We start from the raw sequence: 20,060 nt of genomic DNA, 5'->3' as shown, positions 1-20,060 counted from the left end.
AACATTTTTACTATAAAACTGGATTTTGCGTTAAAAAATTCAATTTTCGCAAATTTGCAAATTTTTTTGCAGATTCTAAAAGTAGAGCACAAGAGCTTTCTAATGATGTATCATTTGTCATATTTGGACATAAAACATGGGATTTAGAGGGGGGGTCAAATTGACCCCCCCCAGCGTATCCTGGTTTTCAAGTACCCCAGCAGGGATAGGGTTAAAGGAACTGTACGGTCGATCCCTTTAAAGGAACTGTTCGGTCGATCCCTTTAAAGGAACTGTACAGTGTACAGTGTACAGTGTACAGTGTATACGTAATTTCAGATATTACTACAGAGCCCGAAATTTAAAAGAGTATCGCAGAACGAAACTCCCGAGTTTCTTATTTGGGGTCTAAATATTTGTGTAGATTTTGAATAATGAGATTTAAAAAATAGAGTATATGAAGAAATTATATAAAAAAATATTTCATAACAAAATATAGATATCAAAAAAACTGCCTAACCCCATTCTTGAAACCCGGGTTTCAAAACTGGTTTTCATAACAATACCCTGTCGTAAGTTTTGGGCTCAGGCAAATTTGACTTTTCCTGATTTGCAACGATACCCTTGAAACTTTTTTCTGATCAAGGTTGTGAAAGATATTTTCGTTTTTCAGCGTTCAAAGTGTTCACATCTGGCAATTCCTAGAAGTTTTCTTGATGTAGAAATGCGCAAGTCACTTTGGAGAGAAACCACCGTTGAAAATAATTTTTTATATATTATAAAAATTAAAATCCAATCCATACTTGATCAGACAAAGCTATTAAGAGTACTGTTGTGAATCGGACATTGCCATCTTGTCATGGAGAGTTTCTTGAATATACGTCTACAGTCCCTTCAAGATGTTGGTAAAGAATAGAACTTGGATTGTGTAAATGTCATATTTAAAATTTATTTGAATTATATTCTCAGAAGATATTAAACAAAATATAATAGTCTTGCCATTTCTAGCTTCACCATCATGTATTTAGTGAAAAAGGTGTCACAAAAAAATGTAGATAATGGTGTTAAAAATGTATAAATACCCTCAAACTTACAGTTTCTTTATATTTTACAACGTCATAGTGTATTTCAAACTATAGATTTGTATTAATTAAATTAAATCAAAGTTTAAATTAATTAAGAATTTGCATCAAAGATATTAAAACCGAAGTTTATAGTTTTAAAATGAAGCATGAAAAGCTAAATTGTGAAAAATGTTTGACACACTGTGACCCCAAAGCATACTATTTAAATATTATTTGCTTTGGATACCACATTAAATATTATTTGCTTTGGAAACCACATTAAATAGTATTTGCTTTGGAAACCACATTAAATATTTCTTTCTTTGGATACCACATTTAATATTATTTTCTTTGGATACCACATTAAATATTATTTTCTTTGGATACCACATTTAATATTATTTTCTTTGGATACCACATTAAATATTACTTTCTTTGGATACCACATTAAATATTATTTTCTTTGGATACCACATTAAATATTATTTTCTTTGGATACCACATTAAATATTATTTCTTTGGATACCACATTAAATGTTATTTTCTTTGGAAACCATATGAAGTCATATTTGCTATGAAAACCACATAAATAATATGGAAACAATCAATCAAGCAATAATTTCTTTTCAAGCCACATAAAATATAATTTTTGGAAACCACGAAAAATAATATTTTCTGCGAATAAAAACGAAACAATATTATCTTTGGATGCCACATAAAAGAGTATTTTCTTTGGAAACCGCATGAAATTATATTTTCTTTGGAAACCACAAAAAATAACATTTTCTTTGGATGCCACATAAAATGCATAGTATTTTTTTGGAAACCACATAAAATTATATTTTTTTGGAAACCACATGAAATAACATTTTCTTTGGAAACCACATGAAATAACATTTCCATGGGTATAACTCACGAAATTATATTTTTGAAGCATACATTTTATCTCAGGATACTTAATAAATTATTATCAATCCTCTTCCCCTCTCCTTATAACTATCCCCCTGAGGGTTTAACATTATGCTTAACATTTGTAATAATTCGTTAATAGATAAAATCAGATTTAGTTTAGGATAATTTTGAATTTAATCACGTTCTACATTTTCTCAGCTTAAAGGTTATTTAGTAAAATATAGATTTCATTTTAAATAGTTCAAAACTATATGTTTTACGAAGAAACCTTTTGCAAAACTAATGTTTTAACAGAACATCTTCAGGCTAAGAACCATTCCCCTTCTTAGCTGCAAACCTTCCAGGTGAAGCAGTAAGATTTTAAAATTTTTAAGTCATTAAAAATTAATATTAAACTTCCCCTGGTAAAAATGTTTCTGGTTTTCCAAATATTTAATTTAGAATTTTAAACACATAGATATATGAAATATAAAGGTATACATTTAAAACAGGGTTGCATACAAAGAATTAGAATGCAAAGATGACCGGAAACTCTCAAAATATAACGATCAAAAGATTAAAATAAGGTAATTTGTAATTCATAGTTATTAAATCACTTATTATGAGGGGGGAGACTATACCTGGACTCTGTATCTATATTTCCTGGATTCTGTATCTATATTGAGCTGTACTCCATCCCTCCACCAGGATACAGTAGGTTGAGGGAAACCAGGGGGTGGAGAACAAGGCAGGATAATCTTCTCTCCAACAAGAACCCAGGCATCCAGGGGCTCATCAACAAACATACTTTTCAAAACTTAAAAGAAATATTAATGTCAAAACCGGTGTTCATTATTGCCTTGGATAAGTGAAACAATTTTCACACTTTAAAGAGCTAGAAATTAACATTAGAAACCTTCTCGTTGTTAGTCTTAAAATAAATTGGGAATTGGACATGACAATATTGAAATGGAATGTCACTTGAAAAGTATAGCAATTGACACCGAGTTCCTTAAATCATTCGATACTCTCTTTTATGAAAACATTATTAAAAACTTACATACGACCTCCAATTCTGTATTCCAATTTCGAATATAGAGTAGGGTTTCCAATCGGAATTCCATTGTGCGGAAGTGTGCACAATTGCGCGCAACTTTTTTTGAACTGCTCAGAATTGTGGGGAATTGCGCGGATTTAACATGACTCGCAATTGCGCACAAATAAAACCCAGTTCCGAGTGAAACCCTAATATAGAGCCGCAAAACTTACATGCTATCTCCAATTCTGCTTTTTCTGAGACTGTTTCTCCGTCCTTGTTCCTCGCAACACACCAGTAGGTTCCAGTATCATCCTCCCTCCTGTTCTGTACTACCCGGAGAAAAAATAGTGAACCAGCCGGCAACAAAACCCTAGGGGAGGGTAATATAAACTTGATTACTCGTATCAAACTTTAAACTGTAAATTTCTAAATTTGTATATCCATAGCATCAAGGTTGTAATGCAAGGAAAGTTAATTGCAGTTGTGTCTGTGTAAATATTGAAACTAGTTCTCTTTGGGCGGAATTTGTAAACAAGAATAGATCAGTGTTCGTTTAGTATCCGAGGAGGTTAAAAGCATTAAATTTTGATAATTTTGAAACTTCACAGCGACAGTACACTGCAGTACAAAAGATGCATACACCACTGAAATAACTTTCCTTGCATTACAATCTTGCATTGCAGTAGCTTTACTCTAAATTACAAAATTTTAAAAATCTTTTTTTTTGCAAGGAAAGCTTAGATTGGCGATCAAATAAGCGTTTTTTTGATTTCGTTATTTAGCAATCTATTGTATTGCGCCTTGAATATTACAAATGAATAATTATGAGTAAGACATTTGAATTTTAAAATATTGAACACTGGTGTTTACAAATATTTTGTGAATGATAATTTATTAACTTAATGGTAAGAAGTAACATTAAAATATAAGTTTAAAGGGACTGTAAGCGTTATTTCAAGTCACTCTCCATGCTAGATGGCAATACCCATTTCACAATGGTATCTTTGAAACTTTCAATTAATCAATGATATGGGAGATCTTGTTGATTTTTCTTTTGCAAGGAAACCACAATTTAAAATATTCAGTTTTCGCAATTATGAACATTGGTATCTAGTTCATTCTTGATCAGACACACATTTAAGGGTACCGTTGTAAATCAGACATTGCCATATTTGCATGGAGGTTCACTTGATATTACACTTTTAGTCCTGAAGTATTCAAAAGAAAAATAGTAAGAAAAAGAGAGAAAAATGCAGATAAGTAATTAAAATAAAGCTCAGATTTCCCACTATTATTGCAACCGGGCCGATTTTCAAGTGTTGCTTTGCCTTTGCACTGAATTTAAAAAAAAATAATATACTTTTTCTTTTTAGTTCTTGACTTCAATTTGTATAACTAAGGAATTGAGTCTTTGCCACAAACTCAAATTTTGTAATCACTATATCTTTGCAACCTGATTGTGTAAACTGTAAACCTGTGATTATTTGTTCAAACAAAAATAGAAGTTTAAAATATCTAAGGTCTCAAGACTGGGTTGCAATGAAATAGGGACTCGAAAATCAGAGTTTTTGGCAAATACTCAACTCCTTTAGAAAATTGAAATTGATAGATTTGATTGATTTAATTGATTGGTTGATTTGATTAATTGATTTGATAGATTGGTTTGATTAATTGTTTTGATTGATCGATTTTATTGATTTGATTGATTGCCTACACTAACCTGTGAGATGATGGGTCCTGAGGTGCAGTGGTGACCTCAACTCCGTTCTTGAACCAGACAATATCAGGTGGAGGTTGACCTGCCCCCTGGCATCGGAGAGTAGCTGGTTCCTCCCTACCCACTACTAGGGAGCTTGGGTGCTCAGTTATAACAGGAAGAGAACACAGCACTAAACAAGGATATAGTAAATATTCTTTAAATAATTGTACTTAACCCACAAAAATGTTTTCTAAAAATCCGAGATCGGTGGTTTAAAATAAAGAGTAACACCTATTTGAGAGTATAGTATGTTTTTAGGGACTCTTGATCAAAAGCACTACATGCCCGATTCACAATGGTACATTTTCACCCATAGAACATTTACCAGGAAGTTCTTATCGGTGTCCTGTATTGGAAAGATTTAATTTTTTTTCCTTGTTTCTGCAGAATAAAGTTGCAAGTCATTTCAAAAATACAAATTTTTCAGCCAGAAAACTAAGAATAACTCCATCATTCGCTCAGACAATGGTTTGATGGGAAAATGAATTGTGCTTGCAATCGGAAGTAAATAAAGAGCCGCTACATAAATATAATACATAAATTTCAGAATACTGAGAATTTTAATATTTTTTGATGAGAAAGCAAATTTTTTAAACCTTTGTCTCGTCTTTTGAGAAAATAAAATTATGTGTTTTTATTCAGATTCCATGACTTCTAAAATTTCACTTTTATATTATAAATCATTATAAATTATAAACAGTTTTATGTAAAAATCTTCATACAATTGCAGATGATTGTAATGTGTTAGTGGCCAATTTGTCCAAAAGTTTGTTAAACAAAATTTAACGATTTCAAAGTTACCAGATGATCAGAATTTGAAAATACCTCTCATTTATGAACAGCTAGATCTAAGATCAAACAATTTCTCGTTAACGATTTTAACTATCTTGAATTTAATGATATAATTTGTTTTATATGTACTGACTAACAAGTGATATTCTATATTTACTTATGTTCCTCGTTTAATTTATGTTTTTGTCTTTATTTATTGTACCATTTTTTGTGTGCGGACTAAACTTTAATAATAATAATAATAAATATAATTCTGAGAATGAATGTTGTGGAATCTAAAAAATAAAATAATAATGTTTACCGTCAAATTATGTGAAACTCAAAGCATTTTTAAAATTTAATTATTTTCAACTAATTTTTAAAATTTATAGACTTAACAATGTTTTTATTTTTTTCATAGTTTCTCATTTTCATATTAATTTAAGGATAATATTCATTGGATATCCTCGTTTTCATTTTAATTTTAGGATAATATCCATTGGATATCCTTGTTTTCATATTAATTTCAGGATAATATTCATTGGATATCCTTGTTTTCATTTTAGTTTTAGGATAATATCCATTGAATATCCTCATTTTCATTTTAATTTTAGGATAATATCCATTGGATATCCTTGTTTTCATATTAATTTTAGGATAATATCCATTGAATATCCTCATTTTCATTTTAATTTTAGGATAATATCCATTGGATATCCTTGTTTTCATATTAATTTTTGGATAATATCCATTTGATATCCTTGTTTTCATTTTAGTTTTAGGATAATATCCATTGGATATCCTTGTTTTCCTATTAATTTTAGGATAATATCCATTGGATATCCTCATTTTTATTTTTATTTTAGGATAATATCCATTGGATATCCCATTTTCATATTGATTTTAGGATAATATCCATAGGATATCCCATTTTCATTTTAATTTTAGGATAATATCTATTGGATATCCCATTTTCATATTGATTTTAGGATAATATCCATTGGATATCCCATTTTCATTTTAATTTTAGGATAATATCCATTAGATATCCCATTTTCATATTGATTTTAGGATAATATCCATTGGATATCCCATTTTCATTTTAATTTTAGGATAATATCCATTGGATATCCCATTTTCATATTGATTTTAGGATAATATTCATTGGATATCTTCATTTTCATATTAATTTTAGGATAATAATAATTGGATATCCATGTTTTCATTTTAGTTTTAGGATAATATCCATTCGATATCCTCATTTTCATATTAATTTTAGAATAATATCCATCGGATATCCTCATTTTCATATTAATTTCAACATTTTATCCATTGGATATCCTTATTTTCATATTAATTTAAACATTATATCCATTGAATATCCTAATTTTCATATAAATTTCAGGATAGTATCCTTTGGATATTTTTTGTTTCAACAATTTTTGGATAATATCAATGGGATATCCTCGTTCTAAATTAATTTTAGGATAATATCCAATGGATATCCTCATTTTCATATTAATTTATGGATAATATCCATTGGATATACTTGTATTCATATTAATTTAAGGATAGTATCCAATCCATTGGATTGGTTATATCCGTTTTCGCATAAAGTTTAGAATAGGGCTTAACTTTCAAAGTTCCGTGTTTAAACACTGGTATACAACTTACTAGGCAGGGGCTTATGAATTTGTCCATGATGGGGGAGTTTTAATTTTTTTTGGTCAGTGCCCCTTGCCCCTCCCCTCCCTGACTATATTTTGGGCTTGTAAATGGTTGGGGAGGGGGGGGGGGGTTGTTCCCTATAAGCCCCTGGATATGAACACTGGTTAAACTTTAAACATAACTCTCTAAACTACACTGTAAAGCAGGACAGGAGGAGAGGGGGGGGGGGGGTGCAAAATATAAAAGATTCAAAACTTTATTTCGAAACGAAATTTTCAGTTCGGTATTTTAAGTATATTTTATTTAAAATATATAAACTTTTATTTTAGGCTTATATTCCTATATTGATACTTCATGGTGTAATTTTTCAAGCTTCTGTCCCACAAACATTGTTTCATTCCCGTGGCATTCATATCATCCATTTAATCCCAACTCGAATTATTCTTATCCCATGCATTTAAACCAAATTACTCGCTCGCCTATATTAAGTTCAATAGCAATATCATCCTTTTAACCCTAAACCGACTGGGGGGGGGGGCGCCAAAAGCTCCCCCCGTAGTTTTTTTTGTCCTAGCACTCTCATTTTTGACACTATCACCGTAATTTTTTTTTGAATTTGAATGAATAGCTAATTTAAAGGATTTTTTGTTATTTTTTTAATTTAAAGGGTAGGATACAGGGTGGGAAAAAATCTTGTCTGTGAAAAAAACAATATAAAATAGCCCGTAACTTTTTTGTGACTAAAGCTACAGATCTAAAAACTATATTTTTAAAAAGCCCTTGAAAAATGCATGCAAAAACATATGTCAAATGCACTTTGATGTTTGTTTTAAACAAAAAAAATATTTTTCACTTTTTGACCCTTTTTTAGGCATTTTTTTCAACCCTCCCTAGCACCCAAACTCTTAAAGTTATAAGTTCAATTTTTCTATGAGCTAGCCTTGAAAAATTGGGCTATGAACATGCATTTCAACCCTATACCTATTCTCTAAGGCATTTTTTCTAGAGGAGGGGGGCGCAAAATAACCCCCCAGCCTTTACAAGGCTAATCCCACTTCCAATTATTCCTATTTCAGCAAACCAAATTACTCGTTCGCCTTTATTTAATTCAATACATGCCTCCATTTAAATATATATGCATCTTTATATTCCATCCCATACCTTTATATTCCATCCCACACCTTTATATTCCATCCCATACCTTTATATTCCATCCCATACCTTTATATTCCATCCCATACCTTTATATTCCATCCCATACCTTTATATTCCATCCCATACCTTTATATTCCATCCCATACCTTTATATTCCATCCCATACCTTTATATTCCATCCCATACCTTTATATTCCATCCCATACCTTTATATTCCATCCCATACCTTTATATTCCATCCCATACCTTTATATTCCATCCCATACCTTTATATTCCATCCCATACCTTTATATTCCATCCCATACCTTTATATTCCATCCCATACCTTTATATTCCGTCCCATACCTTTATATTCCGTCCCATACATTTATGTTCCATCCCATACCTGCGCTTTATATTCCATCCCATACATTTATATTCCGTCCCATACCTTTATATTCCGTCCCATATCTTTATATTCCATCCCATACCTTTATATTCCGTCCCATACCTTTATATTCTGTCGCATACCTTTATATTCCATCCCATACCTTTATATTCCATCCCATACCTTTATATTCCGTCCCATACCTTTATATTCCGTCCCATACGTTTATATTCCATCGCATACCTTTATATTCCATCCCATACCTTTATATTCCGTCCCATACATTTATGTTCCATCCCATACCTGCGCTTTATATTCCATCCCATTCCAATATATTCCATCCGAAATCTTTATATCTGGCCCAAATTTTTACCCCCGGAAAGGTTATGGATGATCAAAATTTCAAAAATTAGCCTCTAACAAAATTCGATGTTAACTAAATTTTGAAAATCAACGATTTATTTTTAAAATCCACGAACCCTTTTTTTGTTATTGTTCTGCAATGTATACAAAGAAAAAATGTTCACAGTTGAAATAGAAGATGGTCGCGAGACGCCCTGAAAGCCTAGTTTCTTTATATTCAGTCTGTCCCATTTTACCGAGCTTAAAGGTTCATGTATTCACAATTTCAATTTACACTTAATTTGAAGGATAAATTACAAGTATTGTCTGGTGTAGGCTGTATGTGATCTAAAAATTGATTTTTTTCATTTGTTGGGTTTTTTTAAGTTTATAGCCCGGATATATTCTAATAAAACAAAAAATGAAATGATCAGAATGTTATGCTTTTCAAGATAGGAAATCGACGATATCTTTCTCTATGTTATTTGAATAGAAGTTTATGGGATATCTGGTGAATACCATTGTGTAGATAAAGAGTCCTTTAAAACTACATATTGTTCCTGTTTCAAAACCTTTATATTAAAATTCGGTACTGAGTTCAATCTGTAAATTGGATATTAGAATGTCAAAATACACTGCAAAACAATTTCTTTCTATTTACTAATAAATCTGTTAAAAATATGTTTTTATTTATCCGTAGTTAAATTGTCACACAACGATACTAGTATATATAATAGGTTTTGAATTTCAAGTGAAAACGTCATTACTCGAGTTTGGATAATTTGTAGGTTTTTAATTAATTCTAAAATCTTAATTAACAAAAATCCAATTTCATCTCTTAAAAATATTTTTAACGTCAAATATTAAAAGAAAATTTAGTCAAATAAAATTCTAAGAATTTTTTAATTTGAATTCTCTATAGAATACCAATATAAGATACCGAATATCAAAATAGGGATTCACTAAACAGGTTTATGCAACCCTTCACAAAAATAAAACTTCAATAATGAGTTTTTTTTGTTCTCACGGATTTTTGTTTAAAGTTTTTAACTTTTCAACCTTTTCCATTTTGACTGAAATAAACTGTAACTTGACACAATTTTCAAATTCTGATATTCAATTCTACTTACACAAAATAGAATATGAAATAGATAAGCAAATATGTTGTTAATACAAAATATTTACTGTCGATGTTCTAACAGTCGAAAACGAAAACAATCGTTGATTAAATTCTTATGAAAATAGACCAAACGAATAAAGTCCAGAAAATTAAACTGTTACCTTTACCTGGAACGATGATACAGAAAAAATGAATCACGAATTTTAGAATTTTCATCTTGTGATTCACCATCACGCTTCATGGTACTTAATCATTGATCACAAAATATTTTTTTTGCGTCACTTGTATTTCTTAATCAATCTTTAATATTCTATTTTGTTTGCTTATTTTTTAATCATTTTATTTTCTCACAAAAATAACAAGGATTTAAACGCACTGTCCTCCGTTGTAGAGATACTCAATTCTACTGAATCTCTCCGTGTCTCTAAATACCGGGGGGAAATTCTCGAAACCGACCTCCAGCCCTCCATAGCCCGGCCTCAAATCCACGAAAAGTCGGAACTGGTTTGAGAGTGACGTCACAGGAAGTTTATTCCGTTGGGAAATTTTACATCTCTCAGCCCTGAGAGTGTTAATGGGACGGTTTAGTGTACAGCCTCATAATATAGTATTAGACTACTAAACAAAGTAAAAAAATAAAACATTTTAAAAAATAATAACGATTAATAAGTTAGAAAACAAAAATTTAAATGGTAGAATATGTCTCTTTCAAATTTCGATGAAGATTTCTGAAAATGATGTTTAAGGTTTTATTATTTAAAGTTTTCTTTTCTTTCTGAGTTCATTTCAATATTATAGTCCTATAGCTGGGAGCTGTTGTTTGGAGTATCACTAATCTTGAAAGCTTGAACTCGATATCCAATACAGGCTCTTTTAGATGTAAAGATCAATGCTTGATCCCTTCATTTGATTTATCCCTACAGGGTATAACAAACATGGGTAATCTAATAGTAATTAAATTAGTCCGTAGGTCTGCATAACATAAAGATCAATGCTTGATCTATCCCTGCAGGGTGTAACAAACATGGGTAATCTAATAGTAATTAATTTAATCCGTAGGTCTGCATAACATAAAGATCAACGCTTGATCCCAAGATTCAAACCAACAAATTACTGACTTCAGAGCTGGGATCTTTAGAATAGATAACCTTTAATCCCGACTGCTTAATTAGAATATCCATTGTGAAAACTTTTAACTATAGTTCTTAATCCACTCTTTTTCTCTCTCTTTGGAAACCTGGCGTTCTTAGAATCAAATTTGTTGCTCTAAATAATTAATCTCGAGACATAACATAATCTCGAGATTATGTTAGTCTCGAGATTAGCAAAAAGAGAGGATCAAGCATTAATCCCGATATCCACCATTCTAAAGTTTTCAGCTCAGAGCTGGGAACTTTAGAATAGATAAACTTTAACCTGACTTCTTGATCCGAATATCCACTGTGGAAACTTTTAATTTTTGTCCTAATCCACTCTTTTTCTCTCTCCTTAGATATCCGTTAATTGTTTTCTCCAATGAGAATATTTCTGTTCTCTCATTGGTTGCCCGCTTTTCTCTGATTGGCTGCTACAGTTTCTCAGATGAATAAATATTAATTTGAATGTTATCGTTTTTCATACACTTTTAAGATAATCTTGCAAGATTATGTTAATCTTGAGATTATCAAAAAGAGAGGATCAAGCATTAATCCCGATATCCACCATTCTAAAGTTTTCAGCTCTGTTTATATAGATATTTATCATTGTAATTCTGAAGAAAATATGTCATAAACTTAAATATTTAAAGAATGCTTGTTTTTTATTTAAATGAATCAAGTATGTGATGCATGATTATGATTATCATTGTAAAAAGCTATTTCATCATTTTTATTCATTTTTACATACCATAGATAACAAATAAAGTTTGTGGCGCCAATCAAGGTGATTCAGATGTCTAGGTTTTATGTTCAGTAAGACTTTTGTATGTTCACAATTTCTTCTATTTTTCTTTTTAAATGTCTGAAAATTAATAGTTGAAAATTAAGTACATTACTCCAAATGGTTTCGCATGATGTCGCCTGTTATGTACACTTTTAATCAAAAAAACAATAGCGTTGCCTTTTATTTGAACTTATTGATAATATATATAGAAATTCACCTAGTTATTCATATTAATTATTATACTGTGACTAGATTTATATTCCTAATTAAGAACACTTCTTGAAAAATAATTAGGATAATTACGCTAATTAAAATAATAATCATCAAGCTTTGAAAATTAATTGTTTTTGTAATTTTCCTACAAAAATGATTTAGATATTGTATAAAAAGGTATTTTTCAATTACAATTATTAACTAAAACTTTCAATTTTTTTTGTTCACTATCACAAAAAATAAGATTATCTCTCATGACATATAAACATTATATCTGATAGAGACTTTTTTATTTATAAAAAGGCATGAATCACTAATTTTCAATTTTCATTTGTGATTCACGCTACATTTAACTTAAAAATTGATCACAATACATTAATTGAGTCATTTTTATTTTCAAATCAATCTGATGCTTTCTTGAAAATTACTATTTGTAAAACAGTTTATATCTTTTTCCAAACTTTGCTCTGTAATGGAATCCTTGAAAGTAAAATAGAGGAAAATCGTGAAATATTTGCAAAAAAGCATAAAAATACTAAACTGCTTGTGAGTGGAATTTTCCAGCAATTTCTCACAAAACTTTTCGTTAATTGTTGACAATGCAATTCTATTTTAAAGTTTAAAGTTCATATTATCCAAATAACATTAATCATATTTTGATTGATGTTTAATCTTTAGATGTTTAAATACATGCTGTTTTATCAAAATCACACAAACAATGTTTAGGAGATGCAATATAAAATTATAACCTTCCCCCCCCACTTTTATTCTCTCACCCCCCTCCCACAAATCAACCCTTTTCCTATATTTATCTTAGTTTGAGGATAAAAGTGTCCCAACTGAAAGGAAAATACACTAAATACCTGATTTTGTCTCTAATAAAAACATTGGAATAAACTCAGGAATGCTGAGAAGTTGAAAGCTTAAAGATTGAACACTCCTGTTAATAGTTGACAGTTGTATCTTTGTGAGAGGTTTAGTTATTATCTTAGTATTGCAAAGCAATTGTTTAAAAATAGTTTTTTATATAATTCTGCAATGTATGTTTGTGTGTGCATCCTCACTCCTTAAAGGTACTGTAAGCATAATTCAAAGTGACCTTCCATTTAAAGAGAGACATCCCAATTCTCATTAGTTCCTTTTGAAGCTTTGATTGGCCATTGAGGACATAAAAAAAAGCAAAAATAGGAGTGAACATTAGTGTACTGTGTGAACTAATGCGGATGACCTCACATTTACACCATAATATTCTGTTTTACACGCTGGTTACAATAAATTAAATGTATATATATATATTATTCTGAATAATTTGCCATTAATGTTAATCCTTAGTGCGCCCCTATTATATGCGCTTTATTATTAGTCCCTTATTTTTAATATTGAATAATAATAAATAATATAATTCTAATATTTTACTGTTTGCAATATTTCTTATTCTAATCAGCTTTATTAAAGATTGGAAAATTTCTAGAAATGATAAGAAAAGATGCTCGATTTTTGTAACAATAACTCTTTCATAATTTACCTAGCTTCTCTGTTTAGTGTTAAAGATAACACTTATTTACTGTTTCTTCAATTTTAAAGATAGGAAATTTATCTTTTAAACTATTGTTAATTCAGCTGAACTGTCTGTAAACAATACATTTTGTTGTACTTTTCAATATTCTAGTTCAAAACGCAAAATAAGCTATCTGATTAGCTATCTGATTATCTATCTGATTATCTGTCTGATTATCTATCGGATTATCTATCGGATTATCTATCTGATTATCTATCTGATTATCTATCTGATTATCTATCTGATTATCTATCTGATTATCTATCTGATTATCTATCTGATTATCAAACTGATTATCTGATTATCTATCGGATTAAAAATTTGATTATATATCTGATTGTCAATCTGATTATCTATCATATTGTATATCTGATTATATATCTGATTATATATCTGATTATATATCTGATTATCTATCTGATTATCTATCTGACTATCTATCGAATTATCTATCTGTTTATCTATCAGATTGTATATCTGATTATATATATATATGATTATATATCTGATTATCTATCTGATTATCTATCTGATTATCTATCGGACTATCTATCTGATTCTCTATCTGATTTTTTTATCTGATTATATATCTGATTATCTATCTGATTATCTATCTGATTATCTATCTGATTATCTATTTGATTATCTATCTGATTATCTATCTAATTATATATCTGTTTATCTATCTGATTATCTATCTGATTATCTATATGATTATCTAGCTGATTATCTATCTGATTATGATTGGCCATTGAGGACATAAAAAAAAGCAAAAATAGGAGTGAACACTAGTGTACTGTGTGAACTAATGCGGATGACCTCACATTTACACCATAATATTCTGTTTTACACGCTGGTTACAATAAATTAAATGTATATATATATATATTCTGCCACTTCTAGAAAGTGAATATCAATAGTCCTTAAATATAAAACATCTTGCAATTAAATTGTTTATCAATTTAAAGTGATTCTGTAGATAATTAAGGAAAAGTTTGTCATCCTTGATAAGTCAAAGGTTTCGATGGTACCATTGTGAATCAGAGATTCCCCTCTTCAAATACAATGACACTTAAAACTATCCTTGCAGTTTGGGGTGGACCGTTTCCACTTTTTGAAAAAACTATCATTTCGTTTTTAAAACGACGAGGAAAAAATTAAAAACCAATCGATCATTTTTAAAAACTATCTTTTTTTAAATATTGTTTAAAAAAAAAAATTTCAAAAGGATCTTTTTTCTTTAAAAAAAGGATAGTTGTAAAAAAAAAACGTTTTTTTGTTTTTAAAAAAAGATAGTTTTTGAAAACCATCCTTCATGAACGATCGTTTACAATGACCCTTCGTTAAGGATCATTAACAATGATCCTTTGATAACGATCGTTTTAAAAACGATAAACAACTCTTCTTGCAGTCTCCCTTTTATAGTGTGTTCCCATTCCCAGCAGTATGTCCAAAAAATGCGTCAAACATTATAGAAATCCAACGTATAGAAATGGCTAGGTATAGCAACAAGGAGTATTTTCCGGGAGAATTCTTTTTTATATTTTTGAGAAATTAAACGTTTTTGTAAAACGTTGTAGCTTATCATTATCATTATCTTTTACATCTATTTTTTGTAACATACCCTAGACAATATATGCAACTAACCTGATTAATATGTACATTTGTACTGCTCTCAATTGTGTAAAGTCCTCCCAGATTTGATTATGTACTGACAACATAAATGAATGATTATATGGTTACATAAAATTCCGTGTTACTATTTTATGAAAATGATATGTACAGTTTTATTTTTACAAAAAAAAAATTCTCAAAAATATAAAAAAAAAATTGCACAAATGCTAAAATATGATTTCATAAAATTCCGTGTTACCATTGAAATGAAAGGATTTTATGAAAATTATATCTACTTTACAATGATTACTTCTCAAAACTAATAAAAGTGTTCTCCCGGAAAATACGCCTTGTTGCTGTACCTCGCGATTTCTATACGTTGGATTTCTGTAATGTTTGACGCCTGCCCAAAATTGATTCTGAATAATTTGCCATTAATGTTAATCCTTAGTGCGCCCCTATTATATGCTTCCGGTGCTTNTCTGTATATAATCTATTTATCTATCTATCATATTATCTATCTATCTGACTATCAAGCTGATTATATGCTTATTTATCTGATTTTATATCTATATTTCTGTATATAATCTATTTATCTATCTATCATATTATCTATCTATCTGACTATCAAGCTGATTATATGCTTATTTATCTGATTTTATATCTATATTTCTGTATATAATCTATTTATCTATCTATCATATTATCTATCTATCTGACTATCAAGCTGATTATATGCTTATTTATCTGATTTTATATCTATATTTCTGTATATAATCTATTTATCTATCTATCATATTATCTATCTATCTGACTATCAAGCTGATTATATGCTTATTTATCTGATTTTATATCTATATTTCTGTATATAATCTATTTATCTATCTATCATATTATCTATCTATCTGACTCTCTATCTGACCATCTATATGTTAAGCAAGTGTAAGTGCCTATTTCCTCAGCATATAATAGAATTTTCCCCCATTAGAATACTAATAGATAGATAGATAGATACAGAGATAAATGGGTAATTGGATAGATAGATAGATATTCTTTTCCAAATCCAATATTATATAGTATAATAGGATTTTTGATTCAATCCTCTATTTCCAGGGCTTGATGTATTCAAATTATATTTTGAAACATAATTATACAAATATGGTAAGTCGAACGTCAAAAATGTTGATTTTTATCTATTTTTTTTCGTTTATTCTCGAAAATAGAAATAAATATTATTTAATACTAGCTGAAGGGCCCGGCGATGCCCATGGAAAAAAGTGAAAAAAATAGAGTGTTGACAAAAAATTTCAGCTCAATCGGTCCCGCCGTTTGGCCGGCTATATGCATATATATATATAAGAATGTCTTGTTTTATTATATATATAATGTAGCTTGTTTCCAAAGTTATCACTAACCGATTCACAAGGGTTTATTCGTATACAATAAGTTGGCCCTCCGCTTTTCAGTTTGACAAATAAGGTTATCTTACTAAAAACTGTGTCTTAGCACCTTTGCCTTTTACTTTACAATACTCTATAACTCACATCATACTTTTGTATAACTATAGTAAAACTTTAACACGAGTGTTGAAGCTTTTATAGTTTATAGATTGAAGGATTGATAAAAAAAACCAAACGATTTTTTCGTTAGAGCATGCACACGTTGGATCGCTGTGATCTCTCTTTCATATTGTATTTTACAAAAAGCATGCAGGGTCATTAATGCAAATCAGACACGCTACTCTCACGGGCAGTCGAATTTCCAAGCCGGGTCAACCTTTCCAGCCAGTCCCGGTTTGAACTGTACCAAGCTATATGGACAGGACTAGCCGGTGCAACAAGGTTGACGTGGTCCACTCTATTCCCGTAGTAATTTTAATTCGAACAGGACCTGCCCAGTTTGTACCGGCCTGCCAGATAACAGCGTGAACTAACCCGATCCTATGGTACATTACGTCGCCCTAACCAGACTAACATTCGACAGGGGTCAATTTTCTTGGCATAGTCCCGTGAGAGGGCTAACTATGACAACTCCCATGGCGCGTTCAGACTTTTTACAGTATCCGGCCTAATCCTAGGCCCATTTGACCGACTCCACTGGCTTAGTCCACCGTGGGTCAAACTTTATGCTTCATATAGGTTGAATTTGCTTTTACTAAAGGGGCAGAGGTGCGCAGGCGCGCAACTAGACATTTGGTTATGGGGGGGCTAGAGGGAAATATTTTGCGCGAAGCGCGAAAATTTTTTTCGCCCCCCCCTAAACATTTTTAGGGGGGGCAAGAAAATGTGTGTCATACTTAAAAAATAAAAAACTAACCTTACCAACCGGATATTCAGTAAGTCAACACATCTGATATGAAATAAAACAAGAAATCTATTCTGGTCAGGGGCGGATACAGGGGGGGAGGCGGAGGAATTCGCCCCCCCCTGAATTTGGAATTTTTTGTTCCTATTTTCAGAATAGCTTCTATAATAGCATGGTTAATTGGGAAAGAAACCCTAGTGCAAAACAGGAAAAATATNTGTAAATATGTTTTCGTATGGTAGGATGGGTATAGGGTGGTAGCTGATAAAATAGGATAACTTTAAATATATACACATTATATAGATATATATAAATAGTCAATAAAGTGATATTTCATTCTTTATCAAAGAAAGATGAATTATCTAAAAATCGATATTTTACAAATAGAAAAAGAGATATTAAAGGTTCAGCAAGGTCTCCAGATCTAAACTGCTGTAAAAAGTTGCAGACATTTTAAAGATCGACTTTGAAGTGTCGCAACACCTTGGAATTTGATTTTATCTTAATAACACACTTTTTAGCTTTGACTTATTTTTTATTAAGAACGTGCTTTTAGCTTTTGTTTAAAGAAGTAATTACCAAAATTCTCATCGTTGGTTGCGTAAGAGCTCGCAGCATCTGGAACACCGGTGCCTTAGGCCCCTTATCTTCTTTAAATTTACGAAATTTACAGAATCCATATTTTTCTTAAATAAACAGATTGATTTTGTTGCATAACTCCTGTTATACTATACATAAAGATACAAAGTTTATTTATTAAAAGGTAGCAGAATTCGACGGAGATGAAAATGGTAAAATATTAAATTATTATTTAAAATTCAACCATCGTTTCCCTACTTCCATATTATTAAGTGAAAACAATTTGGGTTGAATTAAGAAGGGGAGAATTTTAATCTCATTGAAATTTGAGAAGGGAAGTGTAGCGGAGTAACTTTGAATAAAATTATAGTATTAATGTGTTTGTAATAAAAATAAATATCTCTCTTAGTAAACCCTAACCTTGTAAATATGTTTTCGTATTGAATGCACTGACCGCTACGTTGGTCCGAGCACTAGTAGTATCTTTAAGAATAAATGTTAGATCGATGTAAACCTTGTCTTATTGAAGACAGGTAGAGAGTATAGAGTTGTTCGTACACTTCGTGTACTTAAAGTTTATCCGGAGAGACTGGCTATGTTGGCTACATGTTTACAGCTTATAAGGATATCTTGAGATCAATGAACTGAATATTGTTTTTTAGGAAGGAGAACCATACAAAAATGCATTTTTTAAAAAGCAGAAGTTGAAAGTAAATGGTTAAAAAGCAATGTATTTAAAAAAAAATTGGCCTTAAAAGTTCTAATCTCATTTATCTCTGAAATTCGGATGATTTAAACCTTTGATATTTAGATTTAAAACTTCAAAGGTTGAAATATCAAACGTTTGCAAAGATATCTAAGGATTAAACAGATAATGTTTGAGCTCGTTTTATCATTCTCATGTTTATGAGTTTCTTTTATAATTATATGTCAAAAATCACTTAGATTTATGATTTATGATATTCATTTTTTTGTTTCTTAAAATTGTATATTTTTATTTGTGGTTTCTCTGCTAAATTGAATATTCACTCCTGTATGCCGGTCCATTAGCGCCTGATCCAAACAGGGTTCAGTCATGTGTTTGTTGCCTATTCTGAACCAATAGAAATAGTTTGGTGGTAACATTTATCTTTCTATCTATCTCATTATCCAATCAGAGTTATGAATCCTTTAATCGGCGCTTACAGTAAATGAAAATATTTACTTCTACTGAAACTATAGTGCGACTTGCGCATTTCTTGTTTTTAAGAAGCAATGGAGATACCTCCAGAAATAAACACTTTTCAAATCAGAAAAATTACAGTATCTTCCATATTATTCATTAAGGTTTGAAGGGTAACTTTGTAAATCGGACATCTTTGCATTGATTGAGGGTTACTTAAACATTACCCTTACAGTCCCTTAACGTTTTTAATTGAATATATTTACAAAGTCAATTATTTTATTTTACGTCTATATAATTGTTTAAAGGTTTTATAATAATATCCGAAGTCAAGTTTTAAATACTAGGCTTTTAGGGCGCTTCGTGCCCATCTTCTATTTAAATTGTGAATATGTTCTTTTTGTTTACATTTTAAAACAAAGAAGAAAAAGATTTTCAAGAATTTAAATTTTTTTACAAAATTAAAAACCTTTAAAACACATTTTTTATCATTCATAAACCTTTACTGTGGTCACGTTATGTCCCACAAAAAAATTGGGCCAGATCGGTTCAGC

General features: G+C 30.4%; 1 protein-coding gene across 1 annotated transcript; it reads right to left on the bottom strand.

Moving 5' to 3' along the window:
* Positions 1 to 2,575: 2,575 nt before the first annotated feature.
* Positions 2,576 to 10,739, bottom strand: LOC111716717 (roundabout homolog 2; the record flags this gene model as incomplete). The annotated part of the gene is made up of 4 exons (XM_023492190.1): positions 10,324 to 10,739; positions 4,694 to 4,862; positions 3,204 to 3,343; positions 2,576 to 2,751 (listed from the first exon to the last, which is right to left on the bottom strand). Coding segments are annotated over exons 1-4 (549 nt in total), but the record flags the coding sequence as incomplete, so codon positions are not given.
* Between the last annotated feature and the right edge of the window lie 9,321 nt (positions 10,740 to 20,060).

The sequence above is a fragment of the Eurytemora carolleeae genome, unplaced genomic scaffold (assembly GCF_000591075.1).
Source record: "Eurytemora carolleeae unplaced genomic scaffold, Eaff_2.0 scaffold2169, whole genome shotgun sequence".
NCBI lineage: Eukaryota > Metazoa > Arthropoda > Copepoda > Calanoida > Temoridae > Eurytemora > Eurytemora carolleeae.
This window is presented reverse-complemented; position numbering and strand designations above follow the sequence as displayed.